Here is an 18,757-nt window from a genome sequence, read left to right as displayed (position 1 = left end):
TAATTAAGGAACCAAGCATTAAATTTTGAATTGCAAATATTTCCGTTTTCCAGACAGAAAAAGATAGAAACATAAAACAGAAGAGACAAGGAGAGAAGGAAATAGAACAACGGGCGTGAAATACTGGTAAATTAAAAAATAGCGTCGTCTGGTGAAATTCCTCTGACTCCGCAGCTTTTTCTGGCTGGTACCGTTTGTTCCACTTGTTCGTTACTTTCGACAAGCGGAGCCCTGGGATTACCAGCGATCCAAATCGTTTTTGGGAAATCGTTTTTAAAATCAATTGGACTTGCGCTCGTACCTTTTCCTATCTGCTAACTGATTCTACTCGATTTCCATCTCCGCGAACATATTTTCCCATTTTTTCTATAACAAATCAATTATACAAAAACATTATTGAGTTTTATGTCGCATTAAGTTGACCGAAACGTTCTATTCCCAGATTTATTCTGCATATTTATCAATCTATCTAGGAGTTCGCATGAATAGTAAGTGGTTGAAAATCTATTTATATTCAATTTATAATTGCCAATTTTTTGATTGTATGAATTCTTTTTATTAAATGAGACACGATAAATAATTGCAACCAGAATTTGTGCAAAATTTTCACAGAACCTGTCGATTGATGGAACAAGTATCGGCAATCGTTATGGTAATTTTCTATTTCTATCTGAGTCGGAATGACGAGCTTTCTAGGCCGTTCTGCAATGAACGCGACGAGTTTTCAATGTTCCTTGCTACGGCCGCTATTTTCATTTTTATTGACTCTCCCGTTGCATTACATTTAAATCGACGGCGTGTTCTGCGTCAGCTTTTTACAATCGTCCCGCGTTGCCTTCGATACTGTCGATGAACGGTATATTGGAATACAACGAAACGACCTGATATTAAATGCCAACGAAAAGTTCCCTAATTTTGCCCTGTGTAATCATTACACGGTAGAATGCCGGAAATGGCTGCAATCCCTTTGTGCCACGAGGAAGATAAAAATAAAAGAAAGTAATAAAGATACAGGAGGTAAGGTTAGATTAAAGTAACCTTAAAGTTAATTTGCTGTTGCGTTCCAGATCGCCGTTACATTCCTTATCTGCAAGTGCGAACAGAATAGAGCTTTGTATTAAAATAATGAAATCTGGTCTTGAAAATACGGAACGAGGTTGCAGTGTAATAGAATACTAATGAATAATGATATAATAATAATAATATAATAATAGAATAATAATATAATAAGTATACTTAAATGCATAAGTATAAGTAGTAACATAATGTGTAAGTATATTTAAAGAAAATTTGTAACCATTTGTGACATATCATAATATGGATTACAATTTTGTCTATCAAATACTGTACATATGAAATACTATAATATTCATATTTTCTTAATTTCTATTTAATTCGTTTTAAATAAAAAAGTTCGCTTGTATCGCTTTCCCACATTGAAACCCTTATATCTAATCGAATGAGTCATGTGCTAATTCTAGGTGCTGTTTCTGGAAGGTAGGGATCAAAGTTCCAGACTTTTCCTTAGAAACATAATTCCTAAAATTTATCGTCAGAAATGATATAAAAGAATTTCTACGTACAATGAAGCTAACCAATACATTTTTGGATCAATCGAATCGATGTGAATTATCCGCTATAAATACGGGGACGAGAATTATTCTCTAAAGCTTCTCGATGCGTTTAAACATCGAACAAACTGTACCACATTTAAACAGCGTATTCGAAGCACGTTAAGTCGCATTTAAGTCTGCCTGCCGAGCGGAAACGCCAGCCACCGCGCCGGATTTATATCATATTAGCCGTGTAGAATTATTTCATGTGTTGCCGAGCAATACGGTAATCCTACAACGAATCGCAGTCCAATTGCCGCGCGGTCGGTATTTTAGCTTTTCCTTCGAGTAGCTTGCTCTTGTTCTATCACGCGCAACCCTTCACTCCCGCCCTTTTTCGCTATTTTGCCTTCGTACCGCTTTAAATGTACCTCTCGTCTGACACAGAGGCTCTCTATTTTGTGTCTCTTCTTTTTCTTCCGTTTTCCTTCCAAACAATACTCTGAACGATTGTCCAGGCCAAAGAGCATAGCGTGCATTTTCGTGTGTATTCGTTGCTATTCTAGTAGGTTTGGAACAGCAACTCTGATAGCATATGTTCAATATTTGATTTTCTTTTGATTTTTTTACTCGCGGTGTAGGTACGCGTGGAAATAATTAAATATACGTGCTATTTTATGTTTCGCACGAAACAGAAGCTATTTCTATGCAACATGCCTCTGTCATAAAGAAAAAGTTAATTGAAACATCAATCTGTGAGAAAAAATACAGTCACGTACGGAGAGAAGAATCACTATCGTATCTCGTAAAAAAGCAATTACCAATTCCGGAAAACTACGTTTCGAAACTCGTTCTCGGGAAAAAAATGCAATTCGAGTTTATTGAACTCTGCCAATAATCATCATCGCGAAATTTGGGTGACCTCGTTTTCATGATGTTTCCACTGCTACACGTTCGAATCGCTCTATGTTCGTACTTATTGTTTTGCCGATGACTTACACATACGTATACAATGGAAGAAAATTATGTTATAATTATTCAAGATCAAATCTTCTCTTTTATGAAACCCACTGTATTCCAGTCATCGTGAGGGTAAAAAATGTCAAAGAAAAATGAATATCAAATATGAAAATAAAGTGGAAATTTTTAATAACTCACCTTAAAAATTTCTATGCGAATTTGAATTTAGTACTGCATATAACTTCTTTCCATCCTGGAAATATATGCATACGTATGTACGCGACTACGTCCATATCTAGTATTCGTCGAGATTCGGCGCTGTAAATCAAGAGACAATCGAAAGGAAAATCAGATCAGACTTCCCGCGGGCTGCGGAAGGAGGGGAGAAAGCTGAAATGTCGACAGAAACGAAGTGCCAACGACAGCGAACAAAACGCCCTCTGTTTTCGCCCGTCAATACATTTTCTACTCGTTCTCCAGTTTAGTTCGCACCGCGACTCTCCGCAACTCTCGGTGTAAATTACGTTTCCGCGACCTATTGGTGTTTTCGCCACGAATGGAAGCGCGTCGACCAAAGGTTTCCAAACGTAGACGCGCGAAGGGTAATAAAATAAATTGCAGCACTTAGCGGGAGGCTCTGGGGGGCAGCTAATGCTCTTCCTCTGCCGTCCTAACATCCCCCTACCCGTCGACCAAGTTACCACTCTACTCTTGCCAGCATCCCTGTCGACTAAACTACCTCGATTAGCGATGCTTAATACATCCCACTAGCAACTTTATGGGCTCGAAACAGCCGGCTACCTTAACTGCCCGATTACTACTTCATGGCCTGGCTTGACTCTCTTTAACTTTTAACCTGAGCCCGACCTCTTGCAACTTCGGATGCAGGCCAGATCCATGTGAGTTCCTTCGTGCTCGCGAGACAAGGCTCAGATCGAATATTGGAAATTTTGAAGTTGGCGAGATCAAAGGAAGAACGTTACGTCCTTGTCGAAATAAGACACCAATATTAAGTTTCGATATTTGAGTATAGAAAATTCGGTGAATCGAGTCAAGAAACTCGGCCCTGGATTTGGCTTTAAATTTACTTGTGAACCTCGATACTCTCCTAACTACTCGAGTTGGATAAATAACGCGATGCATTCGAGTCTCGAATCTCGATAGAAAGATGTTTGGGTTTTGCCGATTTGGCGGAGACCACCAGATTATTCGAAGATGCGGCATGGGATAAAAATATCAATACTCATTTGCATTAATTTCCAACGAAACGCAGCCAAGGTGGAGGCGCGGTCAACTTTTTTCATTATCGTTCGAGGGTTTCTTCGATTTTAAGAGGCGTTCCTCGTGGAGCGAGGAACTGAATAGTTGAATTGGTATCGATTCCCTTCTATCCGTTTTGACTAAGCTACCTTAATTAGAGATACTTAATATGTTTTCCAGGGAACTCAAGCTCCGACTAACTTTTCAATTATTTCTTCGCCGGGATCCCCACCCTTAGTTTATTAGGTCTATTAAATTTCCAAGAAGCGTTTGTATGTAACCGATTTACATCACTGACTAACTTATTATGCGAATATCTTAATGAAACACAAATAACGTATTAATCGACGAGGAAAGAAGTTATAGAAGCAATGTTTAATTTATAGTGTGAAAACACTTTGACTTTTTTATAATTTTTATATATAATAGAGTTCACTATGTATAAAGTTATAATTTAATTTTTGATAACATTATAACTCAATTTGTCTTGCCAACCTTTCTGAATGCGGATATTAAGTTATATTATAAAACCGTGAATAATATGATAAGTATCATTCAATTTTGTCATTACTTACTTACTAATACTTCTAACCTTGTGATCTTTACTTATCAGAAAGACATTCGTATTTAATTAAATTAATGCGCATATATATTTTGATGTATGTAGATATAAATGCACTTACATATGCATATACAAATGTATTCGTGTGACACAAGAGTGCTCCCATTGTTCACATGTATAAATACCTCCTGTTCACGACGAACGTCGAATAGTTACTATTATACATCAATCGACGTAAGGAGTTTCATTACGGTCATAGACATAAAGCTGCAATGATCGGTATGAGCAAAATATTCTAGTAAAAAGCCAAGAATGGTTCATGGATCGCAAATGACAGAAACAGAGAAAATATCAAGAATGGGATTCGTAGAGCTTTACGATTTTTATTGGAATCAGAATGCTGGTGAGTACCAAAAACTCAAAATTTCCGAGACAAATTCGTACGAGGAATACTCATAATCCTGCTTGCTAATTTTTAGATCCAAGGACAAATGGTTTACCATTTATCGGATCGCCTGTTATTATACCTTCCATCGTATTGTTTTACTTATACTTTGCTCTAAAATATGGTCCCGAATTCATGAAAGATAGAAAACCGTACGACTTGAATACCTTCATGAAATACTACAATGTCTTTCAAATTATCGCTAACATATATGTGGTGCAGCAATTCATCACTGTAGGCTGGTTCACTGAAATAACCATGTACTGTGAAATACCAGATTTTTCGTATAAACCTGGTCCTCTCAAGGTGCGTTAACCATCACAATTATTACGAAACACTTAATATGTACAATTTTGTTTATCAATCTTAATCTGTTTATGAAAGAACTTTATTCATTAATAGTTTTGTTATTACAGTTAACTTATATAATGTGGTTGGTAACAATGTTGAAATTGATCCATTTCGTGGAAACGTTCGTCTTCGTTCTTAGAAAGAAGAAGGAACAAGTTTCATTTTTGCATCTATACCATCATGTAACTACGATCTTATTATGTTGGCTTACAACAAAATATGTTCCGGTGGCGATGTCTTCGTTCACTCTGCTCGTAAACTGCGGCGTACACGTGATCATGTATACCTATTACTTCCTTAGCACGTTTGGTCCAAAGTTTCGGAGAGTATTAGCTACATATAAACCAATATTGACCATCGTGCAAATGGTAAGTGTAAATTAAATTTTAAGTTTAATCATAACTTATTTAGTCAATTTTAATATACTATTTTTCTCGTTATATCAGGCACAATTTATAATTTTACTGATACAAAATGTGCAATCGCTTCTTCCGTCTTGTCCTGTACCGAAACTACCAGGCACTATTTCGGCGACCAATTTAATCATAAATTTCATTCTTTTTTACAACTTTTATCAAAGAAAATACACGAAATCTGCTTCAAAGGAACGTTGAACCATATGGAATTCGTGAAAAATTGTGTATTCAATATAATACGTTTTTATTATGATCGTAAATGCATCTGTTTTAATCACAAAACTACAAAATATAACCTAATCAATGAAAGAAGACGCTTTCGAAAGAGATATAACGAAAACTACCGCTATAAATATTATTTCAATGAATAGTTTAATCGTTTCGATTGAACTGGCTATAAGTTAAGTTACCAATTATGACGATGTCTATATAAAAATGATATTTGTAGATACTTATCAATAAAACATAAGAGAAACTACATCGTAAAGTTCAATGAACTGAAGTATTACAAGGTTAGTATAAATATATGTGTATCAGAATTCAAACGAACGTAGTAAACCATATTATTCAAATGATATGTGCAATCGGCGATTAGCATACTCAAAAGTTCCAAAATGGTAACAATGGAATGAAATTACAGATGCACCAACACTAACGTGAACTATCATCGTATGCATCATAGTCTACACATTGTTGCAAGGTTATGGAACCGACCAAGAGTTAAAGTTCACTTGCTTAACAATGAGATGTTTAAGCAGACGAATCGATAGATTCTATCTAAGCAAATAAGCAAACATTGCATAATTCATTTCCTTAGTATTTTTGAATCTTGTACTGCCCTTTATCTTTTTGTTTTAATTTTTTTTTTTTTTTTTTTTTTTTTAACACATCGATATGTGTCAATTCGCGAATTGACAAAATAGTCGATAAAGTTAGAACACGAAAAATTGGTTAAGGCTCTACGAAGTATAAGTATTAAGTTAGTCACTGCATCAATCAGTGTCACTACTTGATTAATTAAGGACCTTATTATATCATGATGGCTACCTCATTTCTCATTTAATCATTTATGCACGGAAGCTGTCAGCCTAGGATTGCGAATAAATAACACGAAGTTTAATGCTTGAGAGAAATGATAGCATTTAACGTGACCTTTTATGAATTTGACTGATTTTATAATGCCTAATTGGAATTATTCATGTCGTAATTCATGGATATAAGTACGAGAACTTACGTGCGTAATTTGAAAAATATTCATGAGAAGAAAGCTGAGGAGTCGCTTACCTGAAACATAAAGAAAACAAGTTATAAATATATTAAAAATATGTTGAAAATATTAAAAAAGAAACGAAGGAAAGAGATATACAAGTATATAAAGTGTGTATATAAATAGCTGATATAGACAAATTGATATCGATGCAACTACTCGAATTTATGGTTTCCAATATGTATATATACTATATCATGAATAGTAAAAATCTAGATGAATTCTATCTAATAAAATCTAGATGAATCTCTTTTTTTCTCTCTAGTTCTAGCTGCCATCAAAAGACTAATTATAGTTACCGAAAAAATATCACTTTTCGATGTGTAGCTTGAGGAGATTAAGAGGTTTCTTCACGTATCTTTGAAAGGTTGGTTTTCAAAGTGCAACTCGTGGAGACAAAATTTCGACATATGAATCAACGAAGATTTTATTCACCTTTACAAACACGACCTGAATAGGAAGGCAACGTAGAATACGGAAATGGAAACGATAGAGAGAATATTATTTTGCAATATACCGAATGATTGCGTGAAATTCAATTTGAGCTCGTGAGAACACAATAGTAGCTATTCAACATATGAGAGTATTCACACTTTAATTTAGTTGCTCATAGACAGGAAAACTCTAAGTTCTAATTAGGACACATAGAACCCGAGAGTTTCTGTCCTGCTTTTCAATAGCGATTGGCACGTCACCACGAGAATGCTAAGCCCCGAACAGGGATTATGGGATTGTGAACTAGTTGCCGAACTTAAGAACGCGTGCTATGGCTCTGCATCGCAAACTTGCATGCACCATGCAACAGACTTACACAAGAACGCATACGAAATTCGATAGCTCAACTATTTCTTTTCAAACCAGCGTACAATTCTCCTTTTGTTAAGAATTTGAAAATTATCGATTTAGAAAGGGAAAGAACGATGGTTGTTTAAGCTAGAACTTCCAATTCAAACTTTTCATTTAATACAAAGTACTCCAATTAACCAAACCATTTAAGTCGCTAACAAATACTTCTTCCTAAGACTTGACATTAGCTAATGGTCGTTATTCCAGTTTGAAAGGAATTAACGTTTCTAAATACCTCGATCTAAACCTAACATTCTTCCTCTTGCGAGATCACAACGTTGCTTCCGGGCACCGACGTCTTAAATTGATCGATATAATTACCAAAAGGAAAATGTATCTGGCACGCAAGCATTTCGCTTCACGTGCCATTAGACCAGAGGAATCCTAATTCCAGTCTCTCTCATGGAAAAGTAACTCGGTGGTACGCGTTCCCGATCCAACAGGATGATAAAAGTCGAATCGAGAACGAAGATTCTACTTTATGATATGTGTGAATCGTTATGACATTGAGGAACGAGATACAATTATCACACATTATTTTCTGTCTCGTAGATTAATTCGCAAAATGGTTCGATACTTAATATTATTTTCGATGTCAACGATCTTTTACCACTTTTCTCAATAAGATAATTAACTAAAGAATTCGCTAATTACAAGCTGCGAAATGTCTGTGTCCATGAGATAAAGTTTGTTGATTCGTCTGCGTTCAGTAGCCAAAAACGATCTTAATTACTAGAATTCAGATTGGATTTCTTTAGATCAATTCATTGATCATAATTTGTTTGATATATGAAGAGAATGTTAAAAAACACTGAATTATCAAATTTATGAAGGTTATGAGTTTTAGGTTTTAATATCTTGTTTTTACAATTACTAAAAATGCACCAATACTTTTGGGGAAATGAATATCTACGTTTTTCGAGAATAAAACATTATTGTATTTTTTTTTTATTCATTTTCATTATATTTTCATTGTGGAAAATCACTCGTATGTAGTTTAGCTACTCACTAGTCAGTAGTTTTAGCGTTAAACAGGTACATCTGAAAGATGTATATGTAGAGATTAGAGCGAAATATCCTGGGATTTTTTGTTGAAAAGAAACCAGCCAAATTTGCGGTTCAAACGTCTTTCTTATGATTGCGTGAAAGTATTTTTCTGTTTCCCTGCTAAAGAATTCCTTAGACGTTCTCCATTTTCTTTTCCAATTTTAGAGATTAAGAACATTTGCAATCCTTTAGTTTCTTAAAAAAAAAAAAAAAAGAAAGAAAGAAGAAGAATGAGAATGGAAAGAAAAAATGATTGGACGGTTGGATTTATCAGTAAAAAGACAATCAAACGACAATTAAACAGTTTCTACGAAATATAGAAACCTTTTACAATTATCCTAACAAACGTGTTTCGCCTGTTTTTGATTTAGCGCGCGCTTTGAAAGTCTATTATCTAACAATATTCGTTTCGTGATCAGCGCCTCGTCCTCGCGACGATTCGTTCAGAGAAATAAAATCGTCCCACTTCTCACGATGACAAAATCTCATATTTTTTCACCGAAAACTGCTGCCAGTAACTAGTTCGCGCTGGCGCGCGCGTTGAAAACGTAACGAGTAAACTTTCATCATCTTTTCCTCCTGTATTTCCATTACTTTTAGAAATTTGAATACTTCTACTTAATGATTCAGAAATACCATTTCAAAACAATTCATAATTCTTCAATGTTTTAATAACGTTGCAAAACATTCTTTTATATTTGAGCTTAGAAAAATATTCGCGAGAAGTACCAAAAATAAATTATTCGGAGTAATATAAAAATTATTCGGAAATTATTCCCACTCCCTATTATAACTTTATCTTCCAAAAACTTTTTGATGATACTAGAACAATCGGCAACGACTAAATCGAGGGGTGAAACTTTTTCAATAACACGTGTATGCATGAAAATGTGTTTGGATTGAATTGAAACGCCTCTCTCGGTCATGCATTTCCGTGACACGGTCGAGGATGCACGGTTTATCTGTTCGAATAGTTTACGTGATGCTAGAAATTGAAACAGAAACGAGTAATCTCGGTGTAGTCGTGGGGAGAATGCAAATATCAATTTTGCAAGGGGCCAGTGGAAAATGCAGTACAGAATGGTAAAAGACAGAGAGAAGAGTAAAGAGGAGTGATAGGAGGAGGCAGAACGATACAATTGAGACATCGACATAAGCGTTTTAAACAAGTATGCCCGCATCGCTTTTGTTCCACACGAGCTGTTGTATCGTCACTTTACACTGCGCCTGCCGCGACCATTGTTCCTTCTATGAAACGCCGGCTGACATACTTGCGCCGACGCAACGGTTCTCTTCTGAACAATGTAAAATAGCAAACTAATGTGTATGTACGGTCCCCGTTAAAGGAAATGCGTCCTTCCTTCCCGTGTTGTTCAATTCGTTTTCATTAACCAGGAACCACCATCCTACTCGTATTCGAGTTTGCGATATTTAGGAAAATAGATATTTCCAGAAGAGTAAAACGAGTAAGAAGATTGAAAGATGAAATTTGATAGCAGCTTACATATTTTAGCGAAAGTATTTCTGAAAATTCGATGTCCAACCCCTATTCTGTATCATATTTACATATTTCTGAGAGAGATTTCAATTTTTCTACTATTACAGATCTTGAATCGTAACTACAAGTCGGTTTAAAGAGTTAATCGACTCTTAATAATGCGGATAAAATAATAATTCTGTATCGCCTTTAAACCTTATCGTTTCGATATTTCTACTATCGTAAACTTTGTATGTCAAAATAAAATATTAAAATTCCTTGTGGTTCAGATATAACGACAATTGGTCACCATGTGTCGTACATATACAAACAACTACTGTCCACGGTAAATGGGAAAGTATCGATGAAAGCGTGGCACGATAGTGAGCACGGTAACTTAGGATGCTCGTCGTGGAAAACTAGAGGCACAAACAACACAATCGTTTAAGAAACAAAGAACGAAAAAGTTTCCACCGGTAGCTGATACAAAGGGATATTTTTCTTTTGGAGAGGGAGAAAGTGGCACGCGATAAGACGTGGAATTACCTCGATGCAGTAAGGGGCCAGGGGCATTGTTGCGAGACGTCATACTCAACGAAAGAACTCGATTACTCCTGTTTCGCGAATCGGCTCGATGAAATATGACAGTTTCCGCTTTTATGGTAATAATAGGAGCACTGATTCAGCTGGCTTCTCGTTTAAAACTTTCGTAAGCGTTGATTTAGAAGAAGAGAAACTATCGGACAAGGAAGGAACAACGGAGAAAAGAAAGAAAGCAGAGTCGACGGAGTTAAGGAATAACTGAAATACAAAGGATATAAGCAAACGTTATTTGTAACAATTTAGCGATAATTTGTAAAAATACGAATATAAAATATTGTTGATTTTACATAAATAAAACTGTAAGAAAATATATGAAATCAGAACATTCTAAACTTATACGTTATAAATCTGCAATATAGCTGAAAACTTTTATAAAAATCGAGCAGTATCTGAACTACTCCTGATGTCTAATTTCTGTTACGTCACGAACACGTCTGGCAAGTAGCTAAAACTTGCACGCGCTCCACCAGAGTTCAGTATGTTCTAAGAGCTTCGATGTACTCGCTCAAATTAGCTCAAATGTCGGAAGTTCGGTCGATTTCTCCTAGTCAATAGATTTTACACGAGCATCGAAGCGCGTTAAAAGGCTTTTTATATCGCGACCGATTGATCAGAGCGATCCAGATTCATGGGATGAATTTCTCTGGGAGGTTGTTGAGAAAATTCGAATCGACGCAACGATGAAATAAAAGAGTCAATTAAAACCGAACCGGTGGAAAAAATAATTTCGCAATCGTTTTGGGCCTTTTTGAGTTTCATTGTTCGAGCTCGTACCTTTAAAATTAAGAAAGTTTTGTGAATTTAAAGGCCAGAGCCGCAGGGCTGCGAAATAAAGTAGGAGAAAAAAAGGCAGAAGGAAACAACAGATACGCGTATCTACTGTACCTATCGATAATTCTGTCTACAGAGAAACAGTAAAAGAATCGATTTTACGATTTTCTTGCCGCAAGAAGTGAATCTTTCATCGGCCAAAAGATAGCGAGTCGAGTCGTATTATTTAACGAATATCGATAAAAACGATTAGAAATCCACCTAATGGCAGATTACATTACGATATTAAATGTTTGTTTACATATTTTTTCACGCTTAATTTGTTCACAATTTCTCCCTAGTGGGGACAAGAATTTTTCAAACATTCACTTCATCGGCATTCCGCGTCGCCAATCAACGCGATTGAAATTAATGAATTTGCACGGAAAAACTGACAACTCCGCACTTTGCGTACCGGCGGTGTATTTAAATAAAAAATCGATTTCACGCGATCTTTGTCGCTGAACGTAGACGGAATAAATGCAAATAATTTGCGACATCTTCGCTCAACGAGAGGAAAAAGGACATTGACAAGACAATACGAAAATGGAAAAATAGATGAAAAATAACACGCTTGAGACGGCGAATAGAACCAAATTTTCTGAAAACGATTCGTATTATTAATGTAAGATTCTCCAGGAGCGAACGCTATCGATAGCCGGGTTATATATGGACGACCTTAAACCCCTCTCGACAATTCACTCCCATTCAGAACGAGAAAATGTTCGCGGATGCCTGAGTGGAAAGAAAATACGACGATGCAAGATGGTCTCGCGAAATGATTTAGATCTCCTCGATACCACGATTCAACGGTCCCATCGTTCTTTATCCTAACTGTCGTGCGTTAACTTCGAGCTATTTGCTCTTACAACGATAAAAATTAGATGATGGGGAACCGATGGCTTCTAAATGTATATCATACAAGCTTATATTAAATCTCCTCCGAACGTACCATACCTTTTATGTACTTATAGACATAAAAGAAGTTATCTTAATACGTATCTGTTTCGAACAGTAATTTTGTTTGATGTTGAATCTGTTTCGTATCTCTACTTTTCCACACTTTCGAAGGTAATCCAACAAAAGTCCTTATGGGATAAATATTATTATGACGAAATAGATTCGCTTAATACAGGAAATAAATATAAATATCATTCTCGTCCGTCAACTTCATAAGCTTCCCAAACTCTTTTTCACATGGAACAGTTACGCGGATGTCGCATAAATTTCCCGGAATATCCAATGATTGCCGAGACAGAAACGAAAGAATTCAGATCAAGAGTAATTTCGTGCCGGCGCATTTCGATGACCTACTTTGCAGCTCAGCGAAGTCTGCATACACAAAGTTAACCGGTGAAACCGGTGTCGGCCGATGCGAGATTCAACGATAGATCACGTTTTAAGAATAAGGGCCGATCGCGATCGCAGGCTTGCGCAGGGCGATGATGGAAAAATAGGCGAACGAGAAGGAATTACACTCTTAAAATCGAGGGAAAGGGGAGCGCGGTCGGGCGGCAAAAATAAGCGGAGGCAAAGCGAAGAAATAGTTAGAAGATGGATAGGTAGATAAGAAAAAACGGAGAGGCAAGCAAACGAATGGAAGGGAAGATAGAAGCGTTATCGGCGTTCGGAATTTATCCTTTGGCAGAGGGAAGCTGATAGATTCATGGACCTTACTTCAGACCGGTCGGCGCAAACTTTCTTTACATTTAAACGTTGCACTGATCGCAAACCTAAATCCCAGTTCACACATCTACCCAAACCAATTCCGACGTGCTTAATTGTCTTTAAAATTTTTTTGCGTCGTACACGAGCGAGCGAATCGGTGCTCCTCCGGTAATTAACGAAAATTTAGTTTGCTGCTTCCAATGGACTTTACAGGGATCCCACTTTGATCTTGAAACGTTAAGCAAAGCAAATTCGCATTAAGGATCGCGTTGGAATGGGATCATACAAATACATACTTCATTTACAACGCAATAAAATGCGCGCCAACACTTGAATAGGAATATCAAATCGATATCACCGATACGCGAGTTAAACGGGACTGTCTGGTCTCTCGAACGCGGGTCAACGTCCATTTCGCACGTCGGTTTAACGACATCGGAGTTCCGTTAGAATGTATAAACAAATTGAAACGTTCCAGAGAATTTATGGAAATTTAATGCAGCAATACATTACAATTTACTGGCCGAATTATCATTTCGAGCATACTGTACTTGCGGCGATTAAAATTTATAATCCTTACAATTCGAAAATTCTCGAGCGATATGATTTTATTTTCTACGCCGGTGTCCACAAAATACTCTTTTGTCTCTGGGTTCATGCATGCAGAACTTTCGGAGGTTACTCTTTTATGGGTCGAACTTTCCTTTGTGTAGTCTATTGTCCGTCGATCGATTTTATGGCAGGCGTGACCGATATCTTCCGCATTAAATTCAGACCAGCAGGTTTGACTGCGGGTGCCGAAAACTTGAAAATTTTTCTATCGGAAGAAAGCAAAATCAGCTGGTGAATCAGCGCCGTTACAATCATCCTCGTTAGTCCTCATAAACCACAATCCTGCATTTTGTCATCATAAAAATAAATTAAACATCAGATGCTTAGCCACTTATGAAACGAGCGAAGGCAAGATTGCTAACAAAAATTTATTCGACAGAGAAATAAACCGCGCGCGGATTAAGCAATTAGCGTTGGTAGATACGCCGTTACACTTATAAATACGAATTAAACACTGACGTTTAATTAAATGGTGCTCTTCAATAATATTTTTCACGATACACAAGAACTGCAACTTTCGACTATAAAGCATACAGGGATTTTGCTATGAATATGGAAATGGGAGCTTCAATAAATTACAAATATTCGTAGGTATCACAAGGTATAAAGTAAAGCACCTGCATTACACTGTATTAAACGCTATTCAAAGGAAATTCATAAGGTAAAAATTGAAATTGCTAAATAATATAATTCTGCACAAATTTTGCAATTTCGGTTAAAAATATTTCAACCGCAAAATGTAAAATTTTGCTGTAAAATAATATAAATGAAATGAATGTGTCCTATTAAATTATTTTGCAATTTTGTCATTGATCGAGAGATGAAATAAAGAGGCTTTCTTCTGTCCCGAATGTACGATAAATATCGAAAACTTATCTAGAAAAATTATAAAACAATTATTATATATAAAATTATATGCACATTTAGCTTTATTGGAAACAGTGATTCATTCAAAGTTGGTAGGATAATGTAATCGCGAACAATGGCGCGAACCACGAATGATGGGCACATTTAAATTAAATAATTGTTATACTACATGATGAAATTACAGTAACATCCTAAATAGATAACACAGTCAATACGTAATCCGCTCGATGATTAACAAAACATGTTACCCGAACATCACGTCAATTCAATTATATTACGAAAATAGACGCGCATGATCGCGGAAACGAAAAAACATAAATCCCGTTCTATCAGGATGAAAACTCGAACGGATCAATGAGCTCGATTATAGAGAATCAGGATATTACTGGCAACGACCGGTCATTCCGAATCGGTGAGTGTATGACATTTTTCGAAAATTGCTTTCTGAAATACCCATTGATGGGAATCCCAATGCGGAACGATTCTCATGAACATTCATCGAACATACGTATTGTGAAATTGTCGGATGATAATCGATGGAAAATAATAACGACGGAACAAAGACGACTACAGGAACGTCAAACGCTTTACAACATCTCGAAGAAATAATCCAATGAAACAAAGGTAAAAGTATCAAGCAATGAATATATATCTGGATTAACCAAGAAAAGCGTAAAGTTTACTGTGGCTCTTAAATTTTGATAAAATGGCATAATGACGTAATATGGATAATAAAATGGCAAGTTACGAACCACGTTAAAATAGCAAAAAGAGAAAAATGATTAAACACGCGATGAAAAACCTTTCGACGATTCGTGGCCATTGTGAAAATTGTTCTCGCGCATCTGGAATTTGGCTGTTGCGATAAAAGCCGACGAACTATTATCTCCTATTACAGATCGGTGTAAAAACTATATGAACGAACGCGATGACTCCAGCGGTCACAAACGTTGCGAATGGAGAATCAGAACTTTACTGTTTTGCCAAAAGTTAGGAATTGCGAATCGTAAAACGTGCTTTATAGAAGGCATGTTTCAGGCCGCACAGGGACTGAAAACTATAAAATATTACTGCTTGTAATGCGGAGCATGCATTTTTGGCGTCTGCAGCGACCGGTTTCCCGATGAGAAACGCAAAAGAAAGGGCGCAGAGTACGTGGAATCGAGGCTAGACTTCCGAGGAATTCACGAACAAGCTTGATGTCGCGAGGGGAAAAGAATGGGAAGCCTGAAGAAAAAGATCACGAAAACTTCGATACGCGAAGCAGAAGCATCTTTTTTTACGTTTCATGCATATTTGTCTACATATGGATGGAATGTCGATCGTGTTTGCGCTACCTCTTCCTCGATTCGAAATATAGAAAGAAGAAATTGAAGTTGTGTTCTTATAGAAACTAAACAATTTATTTAAGATTCTAAAGGTTTTTTGTGTTTAATGGGTTATGTACAAGAAGTCCAAATATATGAAATTTCATATCGTTTAAATGCTTATAGTACTTCCGTGTAACTATAAAACTTTGATGTATTTTTGATTCATTGGAAATTAAAGGCATGTACCGATATTTTTCTAGCCATTGTACATATATACATGTGCAATATTGTTCGTATACAATATTCCAGATTGAAGTTAGCATATAAAAGGCATAAATATAAATGACATTGAATACGAGTTTTCCTAGGCACATTCTTTGACCCGTGGGATCAAACACAAACAAGAGGGAATACGTAAGATATGATAGAGAAGGTACTATGCTAGTATCTTTCAGCAGAGATCACTAGAAGTAAGAAGGTCCAGCTGAAGGTAACGTTGAATTCGATAAGAGTTGCATAGAGGAGCTACCAGAGATAACACTGAACTCGCATGACACGATAGTGATGATTACGGACACTCGAAAGCTGATACAGAAGACACTGGTGTCAGGAAATTCACTGGAAACTATAGCAGACTCGTGGGATCAGATGGTAAGCATGTCTGATAGAAATAGACTTCAGATTTTAAAAACCGAGAAGAACCGGCTTGAGGTTAGAAAAAATAAGTAATGAGAACATTGAATCATTTGAAGTGATAGAAGCTATATTTAATTTGAAAAACAAAAAGGAAAAATTAGAAATTTTCAATAGAATTTAAGAAATTACCTAAACGATATTGCACATCATGACATTTCGAATCTGTTAGATTAGGATAGATTAGATCTGTTGGATCTATTGGATCTATGATATCCGTTAAATTATGTGAATATGTTAAATATAAGTACAGTTAATGTTTGGAATGTACAGAATTTTGATAAGCAATTTTTGGAAAAATCGTATTGTAAACAAAACAAGATGTTAGATATGGAATATCAATATTCATGACCCAAGAATTCAGAGATGTAAAATGTTAGGAAGTTATAAAATTGGTTAAACTATTTCGAACTGGGAGAATAGAAACTCCAAAACTCAGGAGCGCAGCATGCACCCCGAGCAACTCTTTCAAAAGTCCACGAATTGCAACGCCGCACCACAGGGCCATGGGATCCAATTCGAGCCACACCAAAGCCATAGAATCTCAAATTCCAGAATTTCAGAGACACAGAACCCACCACAAACTAATTCTGGATTCCAGACTTGAAGGTTCTATGACTCCGGTATGGTGGATGGTTTTCGAGGTCATATAATCTGCGAGAGATTCGAAACAGACTTAGAACTTAAGGACCTTCGAGTTTGAGCTTCACGAATTAGAAATGCATTTAGTATCAGTTACATAATTGCAAGATGTTAATAATAATTATGGATCGATTGCGGATTTTTATGCATTTATATGAAACTTAAAGGTATAGAAATGCATAAAAAGCACACGATATACAAAAGTATGTAAAATATCCAAGTATACCTGTTATAATATTTAGTAGGAAGAAACAGATCTCTATGTATGTTCCATTTATTCAATTGTGTTCATAAGAATCTACATAAATATTCACAGTATAGTTACAGAAATAATTAATATCTATAATCTTGGAGTCTTTTAATTCGTATTAAATGAATATAAAATAATGTCACTTTTTAATAAAGCCAGATGACCTGTTATATATACTCAAAAAAAGGTTTCGAATGACTTTGAAATTTCAATACAACGCTACACAACACGATTAACTATATGAAATTGTGATGTTTAACAGTCGCTTGTAGGTTATTTAGGGAATTATAGAATCTTATAAGAAACGTACGTATTATTAAATTACTGCTTAAATTCTAATTCTCCGTGTAATAACGGTGTATCAATATTAATGTACTACAAAGTGAATAAAAAATTTATGCAGGCTAAAACAACACACAGAGGAGCTGCTAGCATTCGTATTTATTTCAAAGCGAGTTGACTAAAGTTGTAAAATGTTAAATATCTCTGGAACGTGTTGCAGAGATGTGTAGAAAGAGAGTAGAGGATGTTGTAAACGCCAGAGACGCAGTAAAAAAAAGTTACAAATGTTATGAGTAATTGCACACGGTAGAAGCTGTGTAGCGAAATCTAGAGATATAATAAAATGTAGAAAATTGTATGTAAGTGAAAAGTAGCAAAACTCATCCGTGTGTGGATTAAAAAGATGTTCCCGCATCCTTTCATCCTTTACGTTTGATTTTTTTAAATTTCTTGTTCTTAGCAGAGGAGATTTCAATCCGTAGCAACTGTGAGAAAGAAAGTAGAAAGTGAAAAAACGAGATAAAATGAAAAGATAATGTATGTCATACTTCACAAGACTGACGAAAAATACCGACAGAGTGAAACCTATAAGAAATAAACCGAACGTAAGAAGAATGTTCAAACCGAGGCGATGACATGAAAAAATAAAGTCATCCGATAGAGCAACCGTATAAATTACAACCTTAACGAAATCCCAAAGAAACGAAAAGGAAAAGAAGATAAAGAGACACACAAATATATATATATATATGATATGTACAAAAGAAATGGAGGGAAATCGAAGAATAAGACTTAATCCAAAATCCTCGCGTCAGGTTACCCGCATATTTCTTCAT

At 35.9% G+C, this 18,757-nt stretch overlaps 2 protein-coding genes across 7 annotated transcripts in view; one reads left to right on the top strand and one right to left on the bottom strand.

The window, feature by feature from the left end:
- LOC132905038 (disks large 1 tumor suppressor protein) overlaps nt 1-18,757 on the bottom strand; it is a 523,073-nt gene that overhangs the window by 377,187 nt on the left and 127,129 nt on the right. The gene's annotated exons all lie outside the window — the stretch shown is intronic.
- LOC132916023 (elongation of very long chain fatty acids protein 1-like) lies at nt 4,405-5,994 on the top strand. The gene is made up of 3 exons (XM_060975768.1): nt 4,405-4,738; nt 4,815-5,086; nt 5,197-5,994. The coding sequence occupies exons 1-3, from the start codon at nt 4,648-4,650 to the stop codon at nt 5,512-5,514; spliced, it is 681 nt and encodes a 226-aa protein (XP_060831751.1). The 5' UTR covers nt 4,405-4,647; the 3' UTR covers nt 5,515-5,994.

The sequence above is a fragment of the Bombus pascuorum genome, chromosome 1 (genome assembly GCF_905332965.1).
Source record: "Bombus pascuorum chromosome 1, iyBomPasc1.1, whole genome shotgun sequence".
Classification (NCBI taxonomy): domain Eukaryota; kingdom Metazoa; phylum Arthropoda; class Insecta; order Hymenoptera; family Apidae; genus Bombus; species Bombus pascuorum.
The sequence above is the reverse complement of the archived record's forward strand: the minus strand, read 5'-3'. Positions and strand labels throughout refer to the sequence as shown.

Bases quoted from the DNA above. Each gene is read 5' to 3' on its own strand.
- LOC132916023 (XM_060975768.1), top strand. From the start codon at position 4,648: ATGGTTCATGGATCGCAAATGACAGAAACAGAGAAAATATCAAGAATG. The intron at 4,739-4,814 runs GTGAGTACCAAA...GCTAATTTTTAG, and splicing joins TTATTGGAATCAGAATGCTG to ATCCAAGGACAAATGGTTTA. The intron at 5,087-5,196 runs GTGCGTTAACCA...TTGTTATTACAG, and splicing joins ATAAACCTGGTCCTCTCAAG to TTAACTTATATAATGTGGTT.